The following is a 24,221-nucleotide window of genomic DNA, read 5'->3' as shown; positions in this document are numbered from 1 at the left end:
GGCAGCTTCAGAATATCTGAGGAAACTCAGATCTATCTCACGGATATGAGTAACATGTAGAGAAAGAGTAGAGCAAGCCTTCAAATCTTCACAAAACTGAAGGAGCGGTGTCTCGATATTGAGATTCTGAGTCTACAACGGATAGATTGACTGTCAAGCCTATCAGTAAATCTATGACAATGACCTTTCAAAGCTATGAGAAGACAACACCACATGATATAGACCTACCTAAAGACTGATTCACACTATATGTTGGTGCGGTACTCTCGACGATTATTCGTCGATTATGTGCACTGTAAATCAAAGGCATCATCCGGGCAACGCGAATACTTCGGGAAAGTTTGCAGCTGTCAAACATTTCTGACAGTTCGCTGAGCAACCATGACAGCTTGTGCAATGTGTACCACTTTGGTAATCATGATTGGCTGTCGTGGATTGCTCGATCGTTTTTCGTTTATGACGGTTCCTGCGAAACTAGTATTTCATCGTTTCCCCAACCGCATTGTATAAGGAGAACACTATTGACTACTTACTATTGAGAACACCACTGACTATTTACCGATGGAAATGTAGATGGGTTTGTCATCAATGTGAACATTGTCATTATAGACAGTCACCAAATTATTGCGTGGTTAACACCGACATACGACGATATAGAGTGACCCAGCCTTTAGGACTCTCTCTATGCTTACAATATTAATCATTAACAATGCCTATGCCAATGAATGACACTCTAGCAAATAGTACTAAGAGATATATATGTGGTCTTTGTTTTACATCAAATACTAAAGAGAAATCGTTAACTACACTGAACTACGGTAACCCTACAAGTGACAAATGACATTCGGCATATGATGACTTTTAAACACAAATGCTGTTATGGTGAGTGTGGTAATGTGCTTAGTTGAGCAGAGAGGTTAAAGGACTCAAACAGTACTTAAAATTGCTTACTTGAGTTGACTGGCTAGCAGATGCCATGGTACAATTATATTGACTACTGCCTTTACAGTCCGGTCAGTCGTAAAGATTGTCAGGTGTAATAAGTAACCTCACAATTATTCCAGAAACTAGCAAGGTGATCGATTAGTGCAGTTGGTAGAGTGTTTGTCTACCAAACTGAATAATGTGAGTTTGAAACCTGTTAAAAGTTATCCTTTTTCTCACCTTCAAGCATGGCTTCGCACAGACGCACACAACTCATATTATAGTAGAGATGTTTGGAGAGTTCAAAGAGCTCCAACAGTATTTTAAACTACTCACTTGAATCCAGTATTAGAGTAGAGACTACTATTACACTATGCTGATATTTAGCAACAGGATATAACCAAAGTTTTACGTATACTTTATTCGACTTAATTGAATTTAACGCGATTAAGATCAGTTGAAGTTTATTTGATTTCACAATTATGGTAGTACTCCACAAATTCCCAACTACATACTTAAGAGTATTTGTTCGTCAGAATGCCTGACGGCTTGCACTGATAAAAGGACATGTAGATAACAAGTTTAATGAACATACTACAACTTTAACATTTTTACATGGCCATGCGCTTATTTGAAATCTTTCCTTGAATGCAGAAACACCATAGGTCTATTATAGCTAAATATTTCGTTTCGGGGAAAGAATATCTTTTAACCCCTTTATAATTAAAAACAATGAAATCTAAATATTGTGAGAGCCCACTAACTCCTTTTGTTAGCTATGAACCACAACAGTGAATAGCTAGTAGTACACACATACTAACCAGGTGACTAAGGACCTCTTTTTGAGATACTGTCAACAGTGAAATATCTTGCTGTGAGCTCATATCTCAGGGTTAATGATTCTGTAAACAGTCAGCCATTAGGCGAAGTAAGTGCCTGTGATATAATAAACTTAAGTTTAATGACTGTAACAAAAGCACAGCATGCAACACCTGATTTCGCGTAGCAATATTAATGTGGTTTGATTGAGCAGTGCAAAAAGCTATGGAGAACTTCTAAAAATGAAGCTGAGATTTCTATATAAAATTGATAACAATACCAAAATAATAAAACTGATTAATTTAGGAAAAAAACGTGTACACCCACAGTGACTCACATGTAACCTGATGAATCACTCGCGATGTGACTTGCATATAACCTGATGAACAATTTTTTTTTATACAAGATCTAGCATACAGGAATAAATGCTTATAATGTACAGCAGATTTAGTGGTATCTAGGTATTTGTAATTGTGCATCTGCCAAATAACACTTAGTTTATTAAACAAAATCGTTTGAATATAAACACTGTATTTGCTTAAACCATAACCAAGATATATTTCACTTACAATAGGTATACAAGTATTAGGCTTGATTAACGCATTTTGAATTATATAAACGGCTTTACTGGAGCTGAAACAAAAGACTGAGATTTACAATGCTCCATAAAAACCAATACACCGACAATCTTATATTGATAAGATAGTTACAAAGCCGAACTGGGAGTCCTTTTTCTAACGCAGCTACACTGTTTAGCCATCCCAATAATATTAACTTTTAACAATTTATTTAGTGTTCTAGTAAAGTCGGACCTATCGCTTTTCTTATTATTAACTGTTCCTTCCCAATTACACGTTTTAGACAGTAGAGAAATATATAGAAAGATATGTTTTGGCTGCAACATTAATCTACGGTAGAATTAGTGAGTGCCAAACATTTTTGCCAGGAAAGTTCAAAGTTAATAAAGCCATTTTTTGTAATATTATGATGTTTAGTGTTTGATTGTTACTGGCAGTTGTGTAAGAGAGTTTACTTGTTAATCACTGTTTATTGAATAAGTAACTCAAGATGGTAGAGTGAAGCCCGTCACCATGGCTCTCTACAACACCAGAATAAAGAATACTGAATAGGGTGTGAGCAATAGAACAAAATGTACAACAGAACTACAATGAAACATGAAGTTGTATATTGGGTTGTGGGCATGGGTATCAGTCATGGGTATCTCATATCAGTCAGTATGAGTAATATTACATTTTTGAGCATGTTTTATACATTAAACAGCCCACTTAGTCTTCTCTACCCGATGCTAGTTGCTACAAAAATGTCTCGCTTATGGTCTTTTAAAAGTCTGTTACTACTGGACGTGACAGTGGTGTACGTTATCGTATTGATGGATTGATATTTGTATAGAAATTTTTATACGATGTTAAAATATGTTTTTATATATTTTCCTCTACCATAGTCGCCTCTAGATTTGTTTAAATTTACCTGATTTATTTCGCTATTATGCCATGTCACCATTTCAATTTTTTTGTTCTTGTAACTGCTGCCTTTTACTTAATTGGTTTAAATTCTCAGCACTGAACTATTCTCACTACTTAACTACATCAATAAGTAAGCTAACAGATGTACTTGAATTTTTTCCTTGATGCTCATAAAATAAAAGAAATTTTTTTAATTTATTTGGAGCCAAATATAATGTGATTTTTCTTTACGAGTACCGAATAATAATTACTATCAGACAGGAAGGTTTAATGCTGTTTCACACTCCATAATCCCTGTCCTACACTTCACTTTTATCTTGCCTTCTATAGTAATGTTCTCTTTTCTTACTAGGGTTGCTCCCTCATGCATTAATCTTTTCTACTATATTGTGTTCTATCTCATCTTTAGGGCTACTGCTTCTATTTTGCATGTCATGCTTACTTCTACTATGACTTACCTCTTCATATCTATCCCTGAAATGTTAGAATTGATGAGCTTGCTTCCAACAATAAAAAAAACATTTGACGGTGGGAAAACTCTTCATTTCATGACTACTAAATTTGTAATATTAGCAGACCCTCTTTACTTCTTGTCTCTATCGCTATCCCATAATTTCTTTAGTCTCCTGCACTAGTCCTTGAAGACTTGCATATTATCCTCCCCTCTCACTTCCGCTACTCCTTCCACCACTTCGTGTTTCTACTATGACCTTCAACTAGGCAGGGAATTGCTAAAGCTGCATGTTAAATGATAAAATTTGTTGAGAGGTACAATCCATTTTTGTAGATTTTGAGATGGAGCTGCCAGGCAAGAGGGCTGGTAAATATACACTAGGTAAGTGCATGACAAGGAACTAGTAGTAGTAAACTCCTGAGAGAGTACATTCCCTCAGTGAGTCTCTTTTGATACGGACACTGTAGGTAAGTAAGGTACCTTATAAGTGACACAGACATGTAAGTGAACTATTGGTAAGTTCATGATGAGATAGTGGACCATGAGTAAGTACACTAAGAATATTTATATTTATTGCACTTACTTTACCTCTTTCGCAAACAACATGGTGTTAGTGCAGAATACCTACTCTGACCCGGCAGCTATATTTCTAACTATATATTATACGTACAGCCAAGTAGTATCTCTTTTTCATTTGTCACTCAAGTAGTTTTTGGACTAACAAAGTAATATGTGTTCCTAAATAGTAGTATTACTATGAATGAAAAAGCGGCAAATGGTGTATTTAAGGGAGTTGTATGCACTTGAGTCATTTAAAAGGTAACTCCTAAATATTGAAAGTCTTTGTCTGTCAGTTTTCAATCTCAACCATGTATGAGTTCAGCAGTGATTCACTTTTAATGGATTTATAGAACCTTTCAAACAATATTGTTACAAAGCGTCTACAGGGTATTAACAAAAGTTCTGTACATTTGAAAGGATTGAAATAGAGAAGTCAAGCTAAAAGGCTGCTGGTAATCCCACAATGCTTTTAAATTGCCCTATAACTAAATAGCTAGTATGTTGATACATGCTAGCTAAGTACATGGTTGCAATGGAAATATATCTGATATATAGGTACATTCTTTAGAAAACATTTACATTTTTTTAGTGTTAGTTCCCCTCTAAAAATTCTCTACTACGTCATATTATTATGCAATCATTGCTATTGGGAATCAGCTATATTGGTAACTAGTGACAACACTACAGAAAAGTAATATTCGCCTTTCACCTGGCACTAATTAGCCTTAGAAATTAAGATTAGCCTTAAACATAGACTCAACTGGCCTGCATTTCCTTTGTAGTGAGCATGCCCAAGGTTGGTCCCTCTCCTGTACCCAGCATCGTTACGTGCCTCGGCAGACGTCAGTCTCACTATTCTGAGAGATTCTACACTGTGAAGGTGAGCCTCAACAACATGCTTGCTAATTAAACTAAATCATGTGACAATTGAAACTGGAGTTGTCTATCCATGGTGTATTGTCGTTATTTAAAAGTAAATAGTTACAGTTTCTGGTTTTGCATACATGGACACTCGAGCCTTACCTACGATAAACTCAATATGTAAATTGTCCTACGTAACATGTAAAATTTTACCAAACATTCAAAGTACATTTCAAGATATAATGTTAGGAGTGTCTTGACACATTACAACTTTACATGAGGCAAACAAAAGTTAGAAACAAAGGAAGAGAGTTCTAAATGTAATAAAAATATACAAGCCAGACTAGTTTGAACTACTCCATAATTTAAACTAGAGTAAGCTAAACTGTGTATCTCTATCTCCATCTTTGAATCAACACATTACATTGTCAAGCTTAATTTTCATCTGTGTTGCTGTAAGTGACTCAGTTAAAGTAACAATCAAAACCACTAGTTATTGTTACTAGTACCCAGGCAGTATCAAGTACCATGAGAGATCATCGGGTGTGCTGGAAATAAAAAAAGCACAGAGAAAAACTATATGCCCATCTTTACTATAATAAGAGCTGTGTATGTCTGTCTGAAGCCAAATGAAGAGCATCAAGAAAAAAGATCTCTTCGCACAGGAGTCGAACTTAGACATTCCGGTTTGCAGCCGGGCACACTACTAACTGCACCACTCAACCACCTTACCAAACAAAGAAAAATTATACGTGTGGTTATTATCGATGATCTCTCATGGCGCCCGGGAATATCAACCTTCTAGTAATTATATACATTGGAAGGCATATGATTGGTGCATATGGTAGTGTATCTGGTCATAATGCCGAAATTTGTGGTTCAACTCCAGTATGAAGCGTTATTTTTCTCAACCTCCAACCGTTGCTTCAGACGAAGGGACGATCTCTTATTATAGTAAATATTGCTTTATGAGTTGAGATCTTTTGCATATGATTTAGATTTGCATTTAGTTTCTTATGTAGCTTTATATAATGTATTTATATTAACTCTATATGTAATTAATTACCAAAAGTGTTTATTATGTATGAAGCTGTCACAGGTTTTTTGGGAATCGTTTGCTCCAACATGTGAGGGTTTAACGCAGGGGTTCCCAACCTTTTTCATTCAGCTACCCCCTTATGCCTTTTCATAAATTTGATTCCCCACCCACTTTTTACTCACATGACTAAAACCAACTGATACAAATTATAATTCCATTTTATTGTACATATCTAAACATATAACAACATATTATTAATTTTTATACAGCACAGGTACAACACACAACAATACATGACCTTCAGCATGGCGGTGACCTGGTATATGACTAGGTTAACTTACTATCCAATCAAAATATGGATGGATGTGTTCACATATATCTGGGTTCTGACTAGTAGCTCATTATTAACTGCTAGTGTTATAGATAAAACCAAAATGTTAAATGATGAAACCCAAACACACACGGCACTGCAGGACATAAATTAAAAATTTTACAAATCAGACATCTCTCTGTTCCTCCTTGTATATTCAAAATTCTCCCCTAGGGGGAATTCCTCCCTGGTTGGGAATACCTGGTTTAACAGAAGAAGCTAATCTTAGTACAAATTCAATGTTGTACTGTTTGATTCTATATTATAACATTATAATTATTGTTGTTGACCATTATTATTCCTTTGTAGTGTTAGTATTTACATTTAGTAGTATTTACAACTTCAATTTTACTAAATGCTACGGTTTAAACCAATGTAGCTATGTGTATAAGGTTTTCTTACCTTTATGCTGTGAAATAGTTTCATCTCTCAGTATTCCTATTTCATCATTCTTACAAGTCATCTTAAAAATTTAAATGTTGTTTTTAATGTTTAAATTAAATTGAGCGCTTGCTTCACTGTTCTTCGAAATGAGTTTTGAACTGGTTGACATTTTTTTAGATTCTGACCATAAAGGACCCAGATAATGAGACTTATGATGAACGACAGGGCAAAATGCTTTTACATACAGAGTATGCGCTTCTCTCCCTGCTCAAGAAGCAAGAAGGAGTTGTCCACTCATATGATTTTTTTAAGGTGAGAAGAGCCCATAATTCTTTTAATCATGCCTATGGAAACAGTGTCATTTGCCCAGAAGGCACTTACTGATTGGATGGGCTTAACTGATATATTTGTGTGGTTCATGAATAAAATGTTAAATCTCCGCAGAGGTTTGCTACACATAACTATTTTATTTCGCATTCACATATATTGTATACACAGTGTCAACTTTTCAAAAATGAACTCTAATGAACTTGAAAGACTTTATAGCCTTGGTTCCTTGTTTAGGATGAAGCAGATGAAGAGAGTGACACATACGGTCCATTAGGAAAAATAGAATATACAGGAAAGACTGTAACACGGTATTGTCTTGTGCTGGACTGTTTAGTGGCACATGATTATAAGTAAGTTCATATTTCCTTTTTCTTTCATTTCTGTTGCTCCATTGAGAAGCATTAACGATGAATTTGCACTAAATTTTTATAAGTTTTTTTCAGAAAGCATTGGTATTTTTCTATCATTCGCAATTGTTTTTGATGTTTGAAATTATCTAATTGCCAGGATGTTTATAGATTAAAATCAATAAAACTTTATCGCGATTAAAACGCTCAGATTAAAAATACTTGCGAAATGACATCACTAGTTGCTATAGGTGATATCAGTTATTGTGTTCAAGTTGCAGTATTACAAGTCTCTATTCTGTCAGTCTCTTTGCAACTATAGATGTCATAAACACACTTCCTCTTGATCTGAACATTTTAATTGAGATCAAGTTTTATTGATATCAATTTTGAAACATCCCGGCAGTCAGATCACCTCAAACTTTAAAAACAGTCGCAATAACAAATATCGATACCTTCTGATAAAATTTACTAGAATTTTGTGCAAGCTTATCTTTATCAAGGAAAATGATGGTCAATAGCTGGTATTTTGCGGTATTGTGCAGCAGATTCTCCTGTTACCAGTGCTGGTCTGTAATCTATTCTGAGACATTGCTTATTTGGAATTAATTAAGCAAATTTAAAATGCAGTCGTCTACTTCTATCTTGTTACAACCAAACTGATATGTTTAGCTGTGGCAATGTTATTATTAACACAAATTTTACTCCTTTTTATCTGTAGCAACAAAAACAACTCTCTCATCAACCTTCAGCATTATGTGATCAAGGAAAAGAAACTCACTGAGAAAGAGGCGCTCTCTATATTTATACACATCGTCAAGACTGTCGCTGACCTACACCAGGTAACCCTGTCTGTTCTAGTATCTGCTTTGGATATGTGGATGTCGTCAACGAATGGATGTTGTCGTCAGTTGATTTAGTTTAATTGATTTATCGTTTGATTTTGCCAATAGTTAGGAGATATCCTTCAAACACTAGTAAGACTTGCCCCAGTTTAGGTAGGTAAGATATATTAATGACTAGCTGTTGTGAACTATATGGCTAGTAAAGATAGTGTCTGTTAATTCGGATGATTCTTATGATGAGATGTTGAAAAACTGGCACACTTTCAAGTAATCCTTTGAGGTGGCCTCGCGAAGCAACTAGTGACTATTATTGGCAGCTAGAGTGTTTATATAAGCTGAAGTCATAGATAATAAAAATGCTTGTGACGAAAAGCTAAGCTTGTTAGTTTAATGAGAGACAATAACATTGCTTGTAGCAAATCTGAAACAATGTCTTCATCGCTAACCATATAAAGTACCCTATTTCATTGTAATATACTATAGTACGAATTTCTGTACATCATACTACAAGAGCAACAAACACTATGCACACGATTCTGTATCATATTCAAGATGGATAAGTTGCAACGATTCCAAACGTGGCCCAACATACCAGTGTTTGTTAATCAGCCAATTGTTTTCCAACAACAAATGATAATATTATATTTAACTTGGATTATATATCGTAAATGTGTATTTTGGTCTGCAGCTAAATATCGTGCATCGAGACCTTAAGCTAGGAAACATGGTACTCAACAAGACCACAAGTGCTGTAACTATAACAAACTTTTGCCTTGGTAAACACCTGATGGGCGATGAGGATGTGTTGAAGGACCAGAGAGGGAGTCCTGCCTACATCAGCCCTGAAGTGCTCAGTGGTGAGTTACAAGCGCACGATGTCTTTATGTGTCGATACTTGTAGATATGATCTAGCAGTATATCAATATGGAAACCATATCGATAGACTGCTATATATATTGATAAACTATTCCAGCATATCTTATTCTAATGAATAATCTTTCCAAATCTTTGCATCTTTTTACTTTACTTTAACTAAATGTTTCTGTCACGTCAATTAATAGTTTCAAGATATTTCATGGTTTGTGTTCTCATTTTTACAGGACAGTTACAGGTTTTCAACTCATTTCAGCTTACATGATAGGAACAAATTGCATACAATATCTGACAATTACTTTGAAAATATCATTGCTAGCTGCTTTAATAATAATTTCTACCTAATACCATTCTCTTAGTAAAGAAAAGTATTTTAAACACGATATGTCAAATCATTTATTTAGTAACTATTGCCCTTTTTTGTCTTATGATTCTTGTACTGTGAAAACGTTTCTGTTTGAAACGGGGTATATATACCTGTCAGTATATATTTATACTGACAGATATACTGACAATATATATATATTTTATATCTATTGATGTATATTTCTCAAAGTTTGTCGTCTGTTTTCTGTCATTCGGTATGCCCAGCTATAGCTATTAAAATCTTGGAACTAAAATTCCAAGTCCTGATGGATTTGAACTTACGTAGATTGCGTCCGCAAGTTTTTAAACTACAAGCTCTACCACTGAGCTATGCAAGGCATATTGATCACAGACATTATCATACATTGTATAGTGTATGCACAAGCTAAATGACGTGTTGTTTGAAACTATGAATTCTATTAACTCTATGAAACATGATGCTTTTTTGCGTTTTTGTAAACTTCTATTTCCGATTTTTTGTGAGGTTCAATTGCTAAATCACGGTGAAGGTCAATACTTTTCACGCGGACAGTTGTATTATCTCGAGTAAGAATGTTCTCTACATTCTCTCACCGTTCGATCAGACAAAGACAGTATATCTCATTTTTACATTTGTACCAGTATCGGCGTATTCAAAGTTTTGATGGATAGCTTCTGGTGGAACAGTAACCTTTTTAATACACACACTTCTATGCAAGAATTGTTATGATCAATTCAACATATTCAGGATTTTTATTTTGTTTTCTCAGTTCAAATTATATGTATCATTACTGAATCATCTCATATTGTAATCGTAGCAAAACAGACTTAATTTAGCTATTACTTGCTAGCTATTTCACATTTACATTTAAACCCTTTTAGTTTTTTTAATTTATTCGACTTGCACGAAACATTCTCCTCATGATAGGAAGTTTGAAAGTTACAGTTGTTTGACCAAGTTTGAAAACCTTTACAATTGTTTTTATTTTCTTTCTTAATTTATTTTAATTACACAAAACACTTCTCTCATGATATGTAGCTTGAAAGTTAGAATGGCAAATGTTCTTGTATCTTAAATAAAAATGAGTTTTCTGTCCAAAGACCTTTTATTACCCATAGTACTCGAGTAGTACAGCTAGTCTATATATATATTTCTCAAAGTTGGTGTCTGTGTTTGTCCAGCTATAGCTATTAAAATCTTGGATTAGAGAATCCATAGCATGGAGGATTTGATCTCAGACCCTCCCGTTCACCAGTTTATCGCCTTACCAATTCAGCCACACAAACTTGATGTATTCGTGGGGTGATATATGTCGCTATGTGGGAGCAAATACGCTACTGCTCTCTGTTATGATGCAGCGTGATGGCGCAGCGTCATGGAGGGTAGTGTAATTTTATGCGTGCTCAATTGTGAGAGCAAGTAGTTAGCTCTTATTAGTAAGCTTACTCAAATTATCCATTGGTAATGTGCCAGGCTAATAGCAAGTGGCAGGCAACTACATGACCTCTCATTGTTTATAAGTTGATTTTAATACCCGTGAAACGCCGGACATTTCGCTAATAAATTCATAAATTTATCCATCAATTAACATTTTACCATGCTTCACTAGAAATCAACCAGGAACAGAAATGTATGAACCCAGAGAAGGCTTCAAATGTTCAACTCAAGCTGTCAGAGGAGCGTACAACTTGTTTATATTTGGTGTGTAGGTCAGCCTTACAAGGGTAAGCCAAGTGATGTTTGGGCATTGGGAGTTGTCCTCTTTACAATGCTTTATGGGCAATTCCCTTTCTATGATCAAGTACCACATGAGCTGTTCAAGAAGATTAAATCCGTTCAATATGACATACCTGAGTAAGTCTACTTGCGTAACTCTATCTTACACTTGCTATGTGTGTATAGCTCTTCTTGCTATGTGTGTATAGCTCCAATTGCTGTATGCGTATAGCTCTATCTCTTTTATGTCTGAGCATTCAGGTCTATCATGATGTGATTGACATGTTTTTTTAAGTTTATATTTGGCAGTCAGCAGTTCATGCTGCTGCTCTGTGTCTCTAGAAACTCGCTGACGCTGCCTATATTTCATCAAAACAGTGGACAGCCTAACTATTCAAGGTCTAATTAACAAACAGAATAGTTGAAAATAGCATAGCTTAGTATATTATTTACCCATTTTTCGTTGGGATGCTGTGTAACCATGATTTGTGTCTAGATCCAAGTCAGCGATTTTTACAGCCCAATCAGGTAGTGACAGTACTTGCAGGTACTCTCAGTATAAATCACATGCTGCCCATTACTGTCAGCCTATAGTGACAGTGATCAGGTACTCTTTTGTTCAAGTCATATACTGCCCATACGCACCTGCCTCTAATGACAGTCTGAACAGGTACTCTTCTGTTCAAGTCATATACTGCCTATCTGCACCTGCCTCTAACGACAGTCTGAGCAGGTACTCTTTTGTTCAAGTAATATACTGCCTATATGCACTTGCCTCTAATGACAGTCTGCATGGATAGTGTCTGTTCTTAGTGACAGACGAGTTTCTTCCAAAACGAAAGATATTCTCAGGAAAATGTTGACTTTGAACCCGTCCACCAGACTCACAGCTCAGCAGTTGTTCCGTACCCTTCAGGAAATTGTCTCTCAGTGGTGAGTCACTATTATTGCTTGCTTGCCGTGCTCGTAACATTTTGTCAGAGACTTTGTGTAGCATATTCTATTGAAGGAAATGATATTGATAACTGCAATATGTGATTTTTTAATTAACCTATTGACTAATTGAGTGTTAATCGTCAACATTTTGAAACCCTTAAGATTATATAATTATATATATTTACAAAAACAAATTTTTGTAACTATATATATAGCCTGGAATACTTTTTGATTATAACCAGATAGCCCGCTTGAGGGTGTTTAAGAACCCTTTTTTAGGGTGGATGTCTTAAACACCCACCCTGAGAACAAGTGGGTGTCTAAGAACACCCACCCGTTCTCAGGAACCAAATAGAGTTTTAAAACCAAATATTTTTAGCAACTTAGGAGAAGACAATAGACAAGGAGCAGATGTGTGTGAAGCTAGGATAAATATGTGGAATTATGTACACAGACCAACATACCCAGACGCTTGTGTGATTCGTGGTGAGATTAGCCCACCTCACCAGCATTTTGCCTGAAGTCGGTTTAGCACATTGTCAACATGTCAAAGGCATATGTCTACACAAACACGCTAGTGTGTTTATACCTTTACAGATGCATGTTAACTTATGAATTGTATGCTTGTCACTTTGATTTTTTCCAAATATTGATTGTGATATTTAAAAATGATGTGTAGAAATTGTCCCCTTGTACAGGCATGATAAAAGGCCACCAAATGAAGATCAGATAGTGCCAGAGAAGGTACTCAGAGCTTCACAGGGGCCAGCTAGACCATCAGTCATCCAGAGACATGACTCACGGACAGTCAGCGATATAGAGAGATTTCTCTTTAGTATGGACAGAGAAGAACACGCTGCCTGCCTCTCGGAATCCTCTTCCCTAGGTAATTTTGTAGGAATCGTTTTCTCTAAGTAATATTGTAGGAATTGTCTTCTCTAGGAAAAGTTCTAGGAATCGTCTTCTTTAGGTGATGTTCTAGGATATGTTTTATTTAGGTAATGTTCTAGAAATCGTCTTGTCTAGGTGATGCGGCTAAATGTTTTTGTCAAATGAATACAGTAGGTGATCCTACAACGTAAACAATCTGTTCCAGGAAGGTTTAAGTTATATGGCTTTTACGTTATAAGAACAGGAAACTACATGTAAATTGCCTAATCCGTTGCAAGGTCTTTCCAAACCCACCCCTTTGGCCATATAAAAAGGAAAAAACTAGATTTAACTTTTTAATTTGTTGGCTGTACCGTAACTGCAGTATTATTAGCTCGAATCCACAATTTTTCTTTTTTTCTGATCAATTTCCTTGGGTTCATAGACTATGATTGCGATAACTTTTCAATAAGTTGATGGAAAACGTCCATTTACAATGGTTGGTTTTTTTGTAGACAGCAGAGTCTATTCTGCAAAGTAAAACTAATAACAAATGTTTTATATGTCAATATTAGAGCAAAATAAAAATATATATTTACTATGAAAAGAGCGGTGTCTAGCTATTCGTCGTCTATCTTTATCTAGGGGTTCTAAGTTAGGATAAAAGATAGCTTTCGACGATACTCCAACTCGTGACATTCAGATTGGTAGGTCGACACTGTAACACCTGCACCAATCGATCATCTTTAAATATTTATAAACCAATGCGCAGCTACCTACTCTCTGTTTTCTCGACACGTCTAACGATCTATCACGACGAACTAAAATGTCATGGATGTTGTATGTATAATAGATACAGCGCTATACGTACGTCATTTTTTTTCCACAAGTTCAGCGAGATATGTTACCATTCAAATCGAATTTGAGAACTTGCCACGACTTGACACTTTACGTTATATGGAATTTTTATGTAGCATGAAGCAAAAATTCTGCATAAATTTTGTATGTTATCTGGAATTTACATTATTGGAGGCATACGTTATAGGAGCGCCTATTGTATTCTTCTCTAAAAACAAATAAGAGCACTTTGCAGCAATTTTGTAGTTAGATTTCTTCTCTTCAATAGGCGTGTCTGGCTGAGATCTCATTCACATGGTAAAACTTATTGATTTCATCGCAGGTCTTACACACAATGCATTGGGTTGTCGTTGAGGATAAACCAGTTCTCAAAATGGTAACAGCATTAATCGCTGCAATGTTTGAGCAGGTTGTTAAACCCTAGTACAGAAAAGGGTTTGGTGGTGACTTAAAAACATCTGAAACGTTCAGTCATGTGACCTTCAGTCATGTGACCTTCAGTCACGCGACCTTCAGTCACGCGACCTTCAGTCACGCGACCTTCAGTCACGCGACCTTTAGTCACGCGACCTTCAGTCACGCGACCTTTAGTCACGCGACTTTTAGTCACGCGACCTTTAGTCACGCGACTTTTAGTCACGCGACTTTTAGTCACGCGGCCTTTAGTCACGCGACCTTTAGTCACGCGACCTTTAGTCACGCGAACTTTAGTCACGCGACCTTTAGTCATGTTTCCTTTAGTCATGTGACCTTTAGTCATGTGACCTTCAGTCATGTGACCTTCAGCCATGTGACCTTCAGTCATGTGACCTTCAGTCATGTGACCTTCAGTCCTGTGACCTTTAGTCCTGTGACCTTTAGTCCTGTGACCTTTAGTCATGTGACCTTCAGTCATGCGATTTCATTACATATATGCCATCATTGTCTTTTAGCCACCAAATTAAATTTTAGTGACTTTTGCAAAAAATTTTTACCCAGACATGAAGCCAGAAGTTGGAAATAAAACCATTGAATGACACCAATATTCAAGCATTCAATATTCAAATATGTTATTATGTTGATAACAAGTTTCTTTGTTCCTAGTTGTTCTTTGTTGGAATAAGTTGAAGATGAACTTGCAGAAAATATTTTTAGTAGATTTTATCAGAAAGTGTCAGTATTTTTTTATCATTTGTGATTGTTAGTGTTAAAATGCTCAAGTCAAGCGAAAGTGTGATTATGACGTCTAAAGTTGCCAAGAAATAGAGAATAGAGATAGAGAACAGAATAGAGATGTGTAGCGTTGCAACTTAAACGCAATAGCTGATATCAACTATAGCAAAGGTAGCAACTAGTGACGTCATTTTAATAGTGACGTCATTGATCAAGTTTAGTTGATTTTAATCGGGAAACATTCTGACAGTCAGATCACCTCAAACATAAAAAGCGATCGCGAATGATGGAAAAATACCGATACTTTCTGATAAATTCTAGTAGCTTTGTGTAAGTTCATCTTTGATAAGAAAATACTGACTTTATTAGCTCATTACTAGCTTATGTTTAACTCTCACAGTTCCATCTGGCGACTCGTCCAATACTATGGTCGGCATGAAAAGAAAAGGACCACCCATAAGAAGGCTCAGTGAGGATGCACGACCTTTGTCTAACATAGAGATTGACATGTATCGAAGTAAGCGGGTGCTTCATACTCCGGCCCCTCCTCCCTCTACTTCTAATATCCTATCAGCTACAGCTAAACACAATGACTATCAACGGAAGCTGCTAGAATTCCGTTTGCGAACGCACAGCAAGACTCCCTATGCTCGGGGCTCAAGTCAAGCTGAGCAAAGATCAAGGGCCCTCGGGCGGGGTGTCCCGATGACACCAACAATAGCTCCTACTACTTTGTCTCTGCCTCCAGCGGCGACTCCTTTACCCAGGGCAACTAATCCATTTACACACTTAAGAACTGATGGTGGGCACTCGCATGGCCATTCAGTCTCACCATCAGCTAATCCGTTAAGAAACCAGGCTACGCCGAATACATCGCAATTAAACACGGATGAGCGTAGGCTTCAGAGATTGCTCAGCAGCAGAAGTGAAACTACGTCATCTCTCCCGTCTGATGAAGGGCATCTGTGACAATAATATTACTAAATATATAATGAGAGCCAAGAGTTTGTAAATATTTTATTTTTGTTAAGTTTTTTGTATCCTTTATAACGATAACTTTATACTGATTTTTTATAGAGAATACAAGAATTTCAGATTTTAATTGGTAATAATCCATCCACAATCATTGGTTACCTTACTCGTGTATTTTAACTGGTATGATGAGGAATTATATTTGCCTGCAATGGTGATAAAAATATGCTTGTTAGTGACTGTCTCATTTGAATATACTCAGATTTTTCCAGTTATTTCATTTCAGTATTCAAAGTGTACCAAACCTTTACATGTTCATGATTTGAAGTGAAGATGGAGAAATTTTGTTTGGTAGGAGGTGATATAGAGGCAATATTGCGTAGCAAACATTTTTCAATTTTGGAAAAAATGGACATGCATAAAAGAGGGCAACGAGAGAAGGGGTGATGAAAATCAACTATCAAACGCCACTGCAGCCATTTCAGTATGCAATGACTAAAGAAGTATAGCATCAGCTATATTTGTGGAAGTTCATACACACGCTCATGCATTTGTACATGTAATTGTTCTTTGCCTAATCTTCCGTTAGAAAAATGACACAACAGTTTTCAGTTATTCAAAATTGGATCAAGTGGTTTAAATTTTGAATATTTTTGTGATATATTCAAAAGTAGATTATTAATTAAGTTGTTAGTCATAAAGTTAGTGAATGATCTGGATTACTCATGTAGAAGTGAACACAAAAGATCCTACTGCAAATTATTATAACGTACATTTAAAAAAAGTCAAACATTTTCTTTTTAGTGTGGCCTTCCTTTCTGGCTCTTCACAAACAGACACATACAGACATACATACAAACAGACATACAAACATACATACAAACATACATACAAACAGACTTACATACAAACAGACTTACAGACATACAAACATACATACAAACAGACATACATACAAACAGGCATACAAACAGACATACATACAAACAGACATACATACAAACAGGCATACGTACAAACAGACATATATACAGACATACATACATGAATGTATATGAGGCTTCGTCTCATACACGGCGTTGGTCATGAACATTAACTATGTGTATCCAAGACCAAGAGTTACACTGCTAAACATGCTGGTCTGAATGGCTGGGTTTGTGAATAGCCTCAGAGTTACAAAGTTGTGAGGCTTAGATGCTGTGTAAGAGAGAAAGTTGAAGACGCCGTTTCTGCAACCGGACTTGAGGATCAGCACTGAGGGCTTCTCTACACACAATAGTAGGCATTTGTTACAATTTTCGCTACAATATAGAAAGCTAGTTTACTTTTAGGAGTCATATTATGATGCAGCAAAACTTTTGTCATTGTTTTTAGCAGCGATAGCGAGTAGTCTTTTTTCTCTTCGCGAAAGAAAAGTATGAAGAATAGATATAAAGAGAGATAGAAAGAGCGAATGTTAGTCTTTGTCAACAGGAGTAATAAATCTTGGACTGGCTGCTGATGCCATAACTGCTACTGCACGTAGTTGTACAAGATAAAAAATTATTGGGGCAATTGATACAATTTTCTGTAATATTGTGTACATGTATAGTGAAACTTTAATTGCTTGTGCATAGTAGCGACTAAACTGCAGTGATGCGATTTAACTAGTAGGTTTTTCTGTAGACCAGTTGCTCTATATTTACTATAAACAACAGCTGATGGTTTATTGACCCGATAAGGAGGCTGAAGGAAGTACAGAAATGACACTACTCTACACCAGCAATAAGGAGTTGTCATCTTGCTATAGAGTTCAAGAAAAGACAATTAGCAAGTTTGTATCTCAGTTCTAGGCAGTGCAGAGCGAAATGAGAGAACTAGCTACTCTGCATTCTGAGCAGACAGAGGTGTGTCATTGTAGCTGTGGTCAGGGGCTTCTGTTTTATAGACTTCCTCTAGTCACAGGTATTCCTTACTGGTGGCTGTCCAAAACTCATTTAGTGTAAAATAACATAATTTAGTCTATCATTACACAGATGAGTCTGTAATGGGTTTTGAGTTTGTTTTTAGTATTTTCATAGACTTCATTTGCATCTCACCACAGAATTTTATTTGACAAAAAGCTAAGATTAGTTGAAATGTAAAGATTTTCACTAGCATAAGGCAAAGATTATTGTTGCTATGGTGATTGCTATAAAGTGTGCTTCCTGTTGGCACTAGTAGGTACATATATATTGTAAGTAATTGGCTGATTGTTGCAAGAGCTACCATATTCCATCATTCTGTTAATCTTTAAATTTAGAGAGCAGCCCATCCTAGTTGGACTTTCAGATGTGTTTTTTGTTTTAAATAGGTTGACCCTGTTACTTTTTTAAAGACAATTACTATTTATATATTTCTTTGTATATCTTTATATTCAGACACATCATGACAGTCATGCAGTAAGTGTTCAGCAATGAAAATCAAAATAATGCGATTTGCACTTTAATAAGCACTTTAGAGGTATTGGATGAATGCTTGATTTTTCTATGCCTTCCATGTAAAACTCTTGATTCCTTGTGTTCATAATGTGTGATAAATCCGTTTAAATATGATAGACATCAACAAATGTTGATATACCGTAAAACATCTACTTTTTAATCCTTCCTCTATAAAAATAAAGGGGTCAAATAAAGAGGGTGTATAAATAAAGGTCGGCATTGTATTTCTAAAATGGCTCGTCAGAATTTTAGGAAGATAAAATCTTGGGAAGATATGAGTGACAATCACTTCACCATTTTACGGGTGAAGCAATTGTCGCCCATATTTTGCTCTCTTTTTCCGGTGGAGTGATGTTAAATCTTTTGGATGCGATAAATTTGTAAATGTACCTCTAACTTGTCAAAGATCTCTTAATAAATATGCTGTGAGAAACCGAGAAATATCTCTACCAGTTGATATCTATTGTTTGCAATCAACCTGTGATGATATTATATCCTATTATATATATTATAGCCTGTGTCCTGCCTTGCAATTTGTTGGAGCTTTCAATTTTTATTTCATTCTAAATTGGCAGACATTTTTATTTTATATCTGTATTTACCAATGTTGCATAAAAGCTCATTACATTCATTAATATTTTTGCTACAGTTTGCAGCCAAAACTGACTTATTATGTGCAATAGAAAAGGAGTTACGATCGTCGATCCATTGTAAGATCAGATTAGCGCAATGATGCTATTAAATACCATGCTATAAATCTGTAAATTTATAAGTTATATAATGATAATCTATTAAATGCTAAAAACACTTATTTATGAACAAGTTATAAAACAACCTATACTTACAGTACATGCAAAAACAAAAATTAAATTTTTAAAACAAAAAATACATGTATATGCATCGTTTGCACAGATAGCTACGTTCTGATTGCTGCATTTAATGAAATATACAATTTCTGGTTGGCCAAGACCTTCGTTAATGTCATCTGACCTCAACTCTTTTTTTGCATTGCTGAACTAGTTGATATTAGCAAATCTTTTATGCATTGCATTGAGCACAAATGCAACACGTAAAAGTTTTGTTCGCTAAACAAAGCCTTTGGCCTAAAAATAGTCGTTCATTTACGACCATAAATGTAAACTATTTTTTATATACAAGTACTTCAAAGTATCAAGACCGCGTTGAACAAGGAACTTTTATAAGCCTAAGACAGTTTTGAATTATTTTTATGATAATGCTTTTAAAATTTTAAGGAAAAAATCAAAAAGCTTTTGAATTGGACAACCAGAAAAATAATTGTTGTTGATGCAAATAATTCATTGTTAATACGATTTTGTTGACACTTTTTACTGATTCCTTGATATTATGGGTTCATAAAGATTAAAGAATGTCAAATAGTGGTTGTCAAATGGATGTAGCGTTCAATTAGAGGGTGACGCTCTATTTTTCAACCTTTCTCTCGTAGTGGCAGTCTAATAGAGGTGGCGTTCAAATAGAAGTGGCGTTCAAATAAAGGTAGCGTTCAAATAGAGGTGGCGTTCAAATAGAGGTGGCGTTCAAATAGAGGTGGCGTTCAAATAGAGGTGGCGTTCAAATAGTGGTCTTACAGTAATTCCTTTTTAGAGCGGACTCTCAGCGTATCACAGGAAAGATATCAAAGTAGCAATAATTCAGCTCAGTCACTTTCTCCTGTACCTACTGGAAAATGCTCCTTATCTAATCTAACACGGTCTTCTGCTGGTTCTATACGCTGTACCAGAGATAGTAATACACTAGCTCTGAGTTATATTTTGTTATATAATTATTCATCTTTATTCTTTTTATAGTTCACATCAAGCAGCCAGAAGTTGGATGCCGTCATAGGAGAGATGGAAAAGTGATGGCTTATAATCTTGATGCTTGCTGCCACTCTCAGCCAATCACTGATGTTTTTACACAGTTTCTTCCGTTCACAGCTCTGCTGATCACAGCTTACAGCTAGACTAGCTTTACTGAATATCATTGAGTTTTATTTTGTGGAGTTGTATTTCCTTGTTTGTATGACATAGTTTATACAATAAATAGAAAGACTGAGTAAACTTTGTTGGAAGTAAAAACTATAAAATACTTATGCGCCTTTTTTCTTTATTTTTCTTTCAAGTATATAACATGCCAGAGAAGAGCGACCTTTTTTCTTCATAGGAAGAATGGAAAATATTTCTCTCTTTCCAATAGACGTTTGTTAGCCATTCAATGGAGGAGGACAACCTTTATCTGAGAGCATGTTTCTATGAAAGATGCCAGTAGGAGACAATTCTTTCTTTAGTAGACATTTGTTAGTAATCCACCAGGAAAGACCAACTTCTCCTTCATGTAGATACTTAGAAATAAAATTATTTCTTTATGATATTTCTATGGAATACACTGAAAAAGAACAACTTCACTTATCAACAGCTTTTCAGATGTAGTACACAAAAATTGAATAATCCGTCTTCAGCAGGCTTTCACACCAACATAGGGAGAGGAGAACTTCTCTCTTTAATAGAAGTTTCAAGTATTCTATGAATTAGTTAATCAAGGAAGTAATGAAAAGTATTTCATAAAATGTAATGATAGAGGATAGGGCATTGTTTTTATGAATGTACTCATATCGAATCATACTTTAGATGTTAGGTGGTAATTCTGGCTAAATCAGTGATAAGCTGCTGGTGAAGAGGTTTGTTGACAATTGGCCAAAATTATTTAGAGAAAGATATTCATTTAATCTAAATTGAATGTTTGCATTGTGTTGTTTGTAATCAATGTATTATGGTATTTTTGGTTTATAACCAGAATGTTTGCATGTCTGTAGATTACTAAATCAAAAAATAAAAACCCAGTTTCGTTTCAATCGAAGCGTAACCGCTGTTTATTCTTTGCAAAATATTACACATATTGAACAACAAATGAGCTTAGGAAGGCTAGTCGAGCACGCGCCATCTCAACATTGAAACTTGAATTGGTTTTAGTCAACAAGATGATCAATCACTTCTAATAAGCTCTGTTGGTTCATCTACGTGTATCTACTTTGAAACTTGTGTGCGGAATAGAATACCTGAAATATATGGTATGAATTAGATTAACATGCCATAAATAAGCTTGTTTTTTATATTTTGTTCACATTTATTCAATAATAGCCAGCGCAATATATTATCATGCTTGCTTATTTGATAGACCATTAAGTAGAACACCTTTTTAAAATAACATTTGCTCAATTCTAAGCAATACTCACCATTATCATGTTCGAACCTTCCAACTAACGAACCCAACGGTTACAGCTCCTGAAAAAGAATTGAATGCCGTGAATCTTACCCTTAGCAGTAAAGCCTGGTTCAGAGCAATGTCATGCAAGGTGCTGCACCCTGCTATACAAGCTCATGCAGGTGTGAGATTGATGTGAACCCTAATAGCTATGACATCGCAGGATGATGCAACTAAATCCTGCATAAACTCCACAAGAGCGTTAGATTAGGATTTATGTGACTCGAGTGCATAATCTCAGACTCGGTATATGTGGACAGTAGAAAAAAAACCACAAATTATGTAGCTATCAGTTGAGCCATTTACTATATTACATTCCGTGGGATGTAATAGCTGTGTGATTGTGGAGTGTGCAGGATATCTTGCATAGCAGGAAGCAGTACGTCGCACTCTATACATATGACACTGACTTTTGTCTAAACCAGGCTAAGTAGTTACTAACGCTTCAATGTAAATAGTATGAAAAAGAATAACTGGAATAGCTATCTATAATCCTTGTTTAAGGCAACTTACTAAATCTTATAACCAGACTTCCATCTTTTAGATCCACCAAAGAAGAGTAAAACATACTGTTAAAGGTGAAATTATTTGTTCATTTTACTAAAAAAAGTAGAATTAGGTAGAGCTGCAAGGCTACTGTTTCCCAAGTACATATCTCTATGGAATGTACAATATGAATTTACTATGCTATGTAAATTCTAAAGTCCTAATTTAAAATAAAGTTGATTAATGAAAGGTGATGCCATGTTGTGACACACAAACACCCGTTTTATTATGCCTGGGTCATACCTGCGAGTACACCAAATCCTATCATAGCCATGTCTCTGGGAGAGAGCCAAGCATGTGTTCCTTTGTTATCAAACTTGATTGGAGCACGTTCATTATTGTCTAAAGAATTGTAGCACAGCATCCAAAAAATGTTCAACTCTAAGCAACATAATAGTCTAAGAAATCTGTAGGTCACATTTGACTAAAATATACTAGGCTAAGATCAAAATTGTATCCATTTTGGTGAGTCTAAATTAAGATTAACTCTGGTACAACAGAGCAGAGATAAGTTCATTATAGTTATTGTTATTCTCTGGACACAAACCTTTCTACTTTAAAACTTTGAAACCTTCGTCCGAGATAACTCGGAATTAGGTTTTTCTACATGAACCTACGCCCGAGTAAACTTAAATAAGCAGTTTCGCTTTGTTTTTATGTACTTACTATTTAGAGAAGATTACAAAATTTTTGTGGCTTTGTGTAGTATAGAATCTTAGTATAGCTCCAAAGTTTCAAGTTGATAGAACTATTAGTTCTTGAGATATAACAAAAGTAGTGACAAAATTCTATTCAAACAAAAAATGAAAAATAACTGCCTACAGAACACTAGGTTTTTGAATTTTCGTACTTCTGATTTACGGCGAAATACAAAATTTTTATCGCTTTGTCCAGTGTATGTTCTTAGCATATTTCAAAAGTTTCAAACTGACTAGACTATCAATTCTGGAGTATTGATGACATACGAAAATTCCTTCTAACTGACCGAGAAATGATAAATGGCTGCCGTCAGATCATTAGTTTCTAATAACATGCTGCTTGAAATTCTGTGTAATGAAGATAGAAACTGGGCAAACTAACTAAAAATCAAACTAAAAAGTTTCTTCTCCTCAGCAACAAGAGCTTTACACTAAGCTATTTGTTTTTCTATTCTTAAAGATATATACACTTTATCAGGCTCGGTTAACAACAACTACCATGTTTCTTCAGTTACATCTAAAACATCCTTTCTTTGAGAAAATGTAAAAAACCTACATGCTATATTTAGTTTAAAATCTTTTTGTTATTAGGTTCTACAAGATATTCAACATGGTATTCAGTTTGAGGATCTGTTCTACCTTAATTCCTTTCACAGTCGATCAAATGTTGTTAATATGGACTAGGATCAAGGTGTTTGCTTGTGTGTACAAGGTTAGACTTAAAAGTGTCCACTATAATTACACTGTAATAGTGCTGATATTATATGCACTCACTCTTATCTCTGTGTCTGTTTAGGCAGTCTGCACCTCCCTCATCTGACCTTTCACCAGATTCTTTTCTGTTATCAATTATTAACCACGTACTATCTTTTGTATTCACAGTTTTCATCAAATTGGAAACAGATCCAGATATTTGTTTAGGAGAAATTCGTTTTTTCTCTGCTTCATGTGCAACCATATCATGGTAATTTAAACCATTTTGTATTTCATTTATCATTGGGTGGTTCGACAAAATACTCGTAATTTCATTAAACACTCTAGTGTTTGGCTTTGAGATTATTTGTTCTTCACGTATAAATGATCGATCATGAGTATAAA

At 35.4% G+C, this 24,221-nt stretch overlaps 1 protein-coding gene and 2 long non-coding RNA genes across 3 annotated transcripts; 1 reads left to right on the top strand and 2 right to left on the bottom strand.

The window, feature by feature from the left end:
• Positions 1–2,354, bottom strand: LOC137403706 (uncharacterized). The gene is made up of 3 exons (XR_010979612.1): positions 2,313–2,354; positions 1,746–1,826; positions 1–132 (listed from the first exon to the last, which is right to left on the bottom strand). It is a non-coding gene; the product is annotated as an uncharacterized lncRNA (long non-coding RNA).
• Positions 2,355–4,014: 1,660 nt separating this feature from the next.
• On the top strand, positions 4,015–16,389 carry LOC137404317 (serine/threonine-protein kinase 40-like). The gene is made up of 10 exons (XM_068090506.1): positions 4,015–4,062; positions 5,025–5,122; positions 7,074–7,208; positions 7,461–7,576; positions 8,295–8,415; positions 9,107–9,275; positions 11,347–11,491; positions 12,167–12,286; positions 12,988–13,175; positions 15,570–16,389. The coding sequence occupies exons 1-10, from the start codon at positions 4,023–4,025 to the stop codon at positions 16,136–16,138; spliced, it is 1,701 nt and encodes a 566-aa protein (XP_067946607.1). The 5' UTR covers positions 4,015–4,022; the 3' UTR covers positions 16,139–16,389.
• Positions 16,390–21,465: 5,076 nt separating this feature from the next.
• On the bottom strand, positions 21,466–24,068 carry LOC137404560 (uncharacterized). Its single transcript, XR_010979705.1, has 4 exons — positions 23,898–24,068; positions 22,669–22,767; positions 21,851–21,899; positions 21,466–21,673 (listed from the first exon to the last, which is right to left on the bottom strand). It is a non-coding gene; the product is annotated as an uncharacterized lncRNA (long non-coding RNA).
• Between the last annotated feature and the right edge of the window lie 153 nt (positions 24,069–24,221).

The sequence above is a fragment of the Watersipora subatra genome, chromosome 9, assembly GCF_963576615.1.
Source record: "Watersipora subatra chromosome 9, tzWatSuba1.1, whole genome shotgun sequence".
In the NCBI taxonomy this organism is placed as follows: domain Eukaryota; kingdom Metazoa; phylum Bryozoa; class Gymnolaemata; order Cheilostomatida; family Watersiporidae; genus Watersipora; species Watersipora subatra.
This window is presented reverse-complemented; position numbering and strand designations above follow the sequence as displayed.

Bases quoted from the DNA above. Each gene is read 5' to 3' on its own strand.
- LOC137404317 (XM_068090506.1), top strand. From the start codon at position 4,023: ATGGAGCTGCCAGGCAAGAGGGCTGGTAAATATACACTAG. The intron at 8,416-9,106 runs GTAACCCTGTCT...TTTGGTCTGCAG, and splicing joins CTGTCGCTGACCTACACCAG to CTAAATATCGTGCATCGAGA. The intron at 11,492-12,166 runs GTAAGTCTACTT...GTCTGTTCTTAG, and splicing joins GTTCAATATGACATACCTGA to TGACAGACGAGTTTCTTCCA.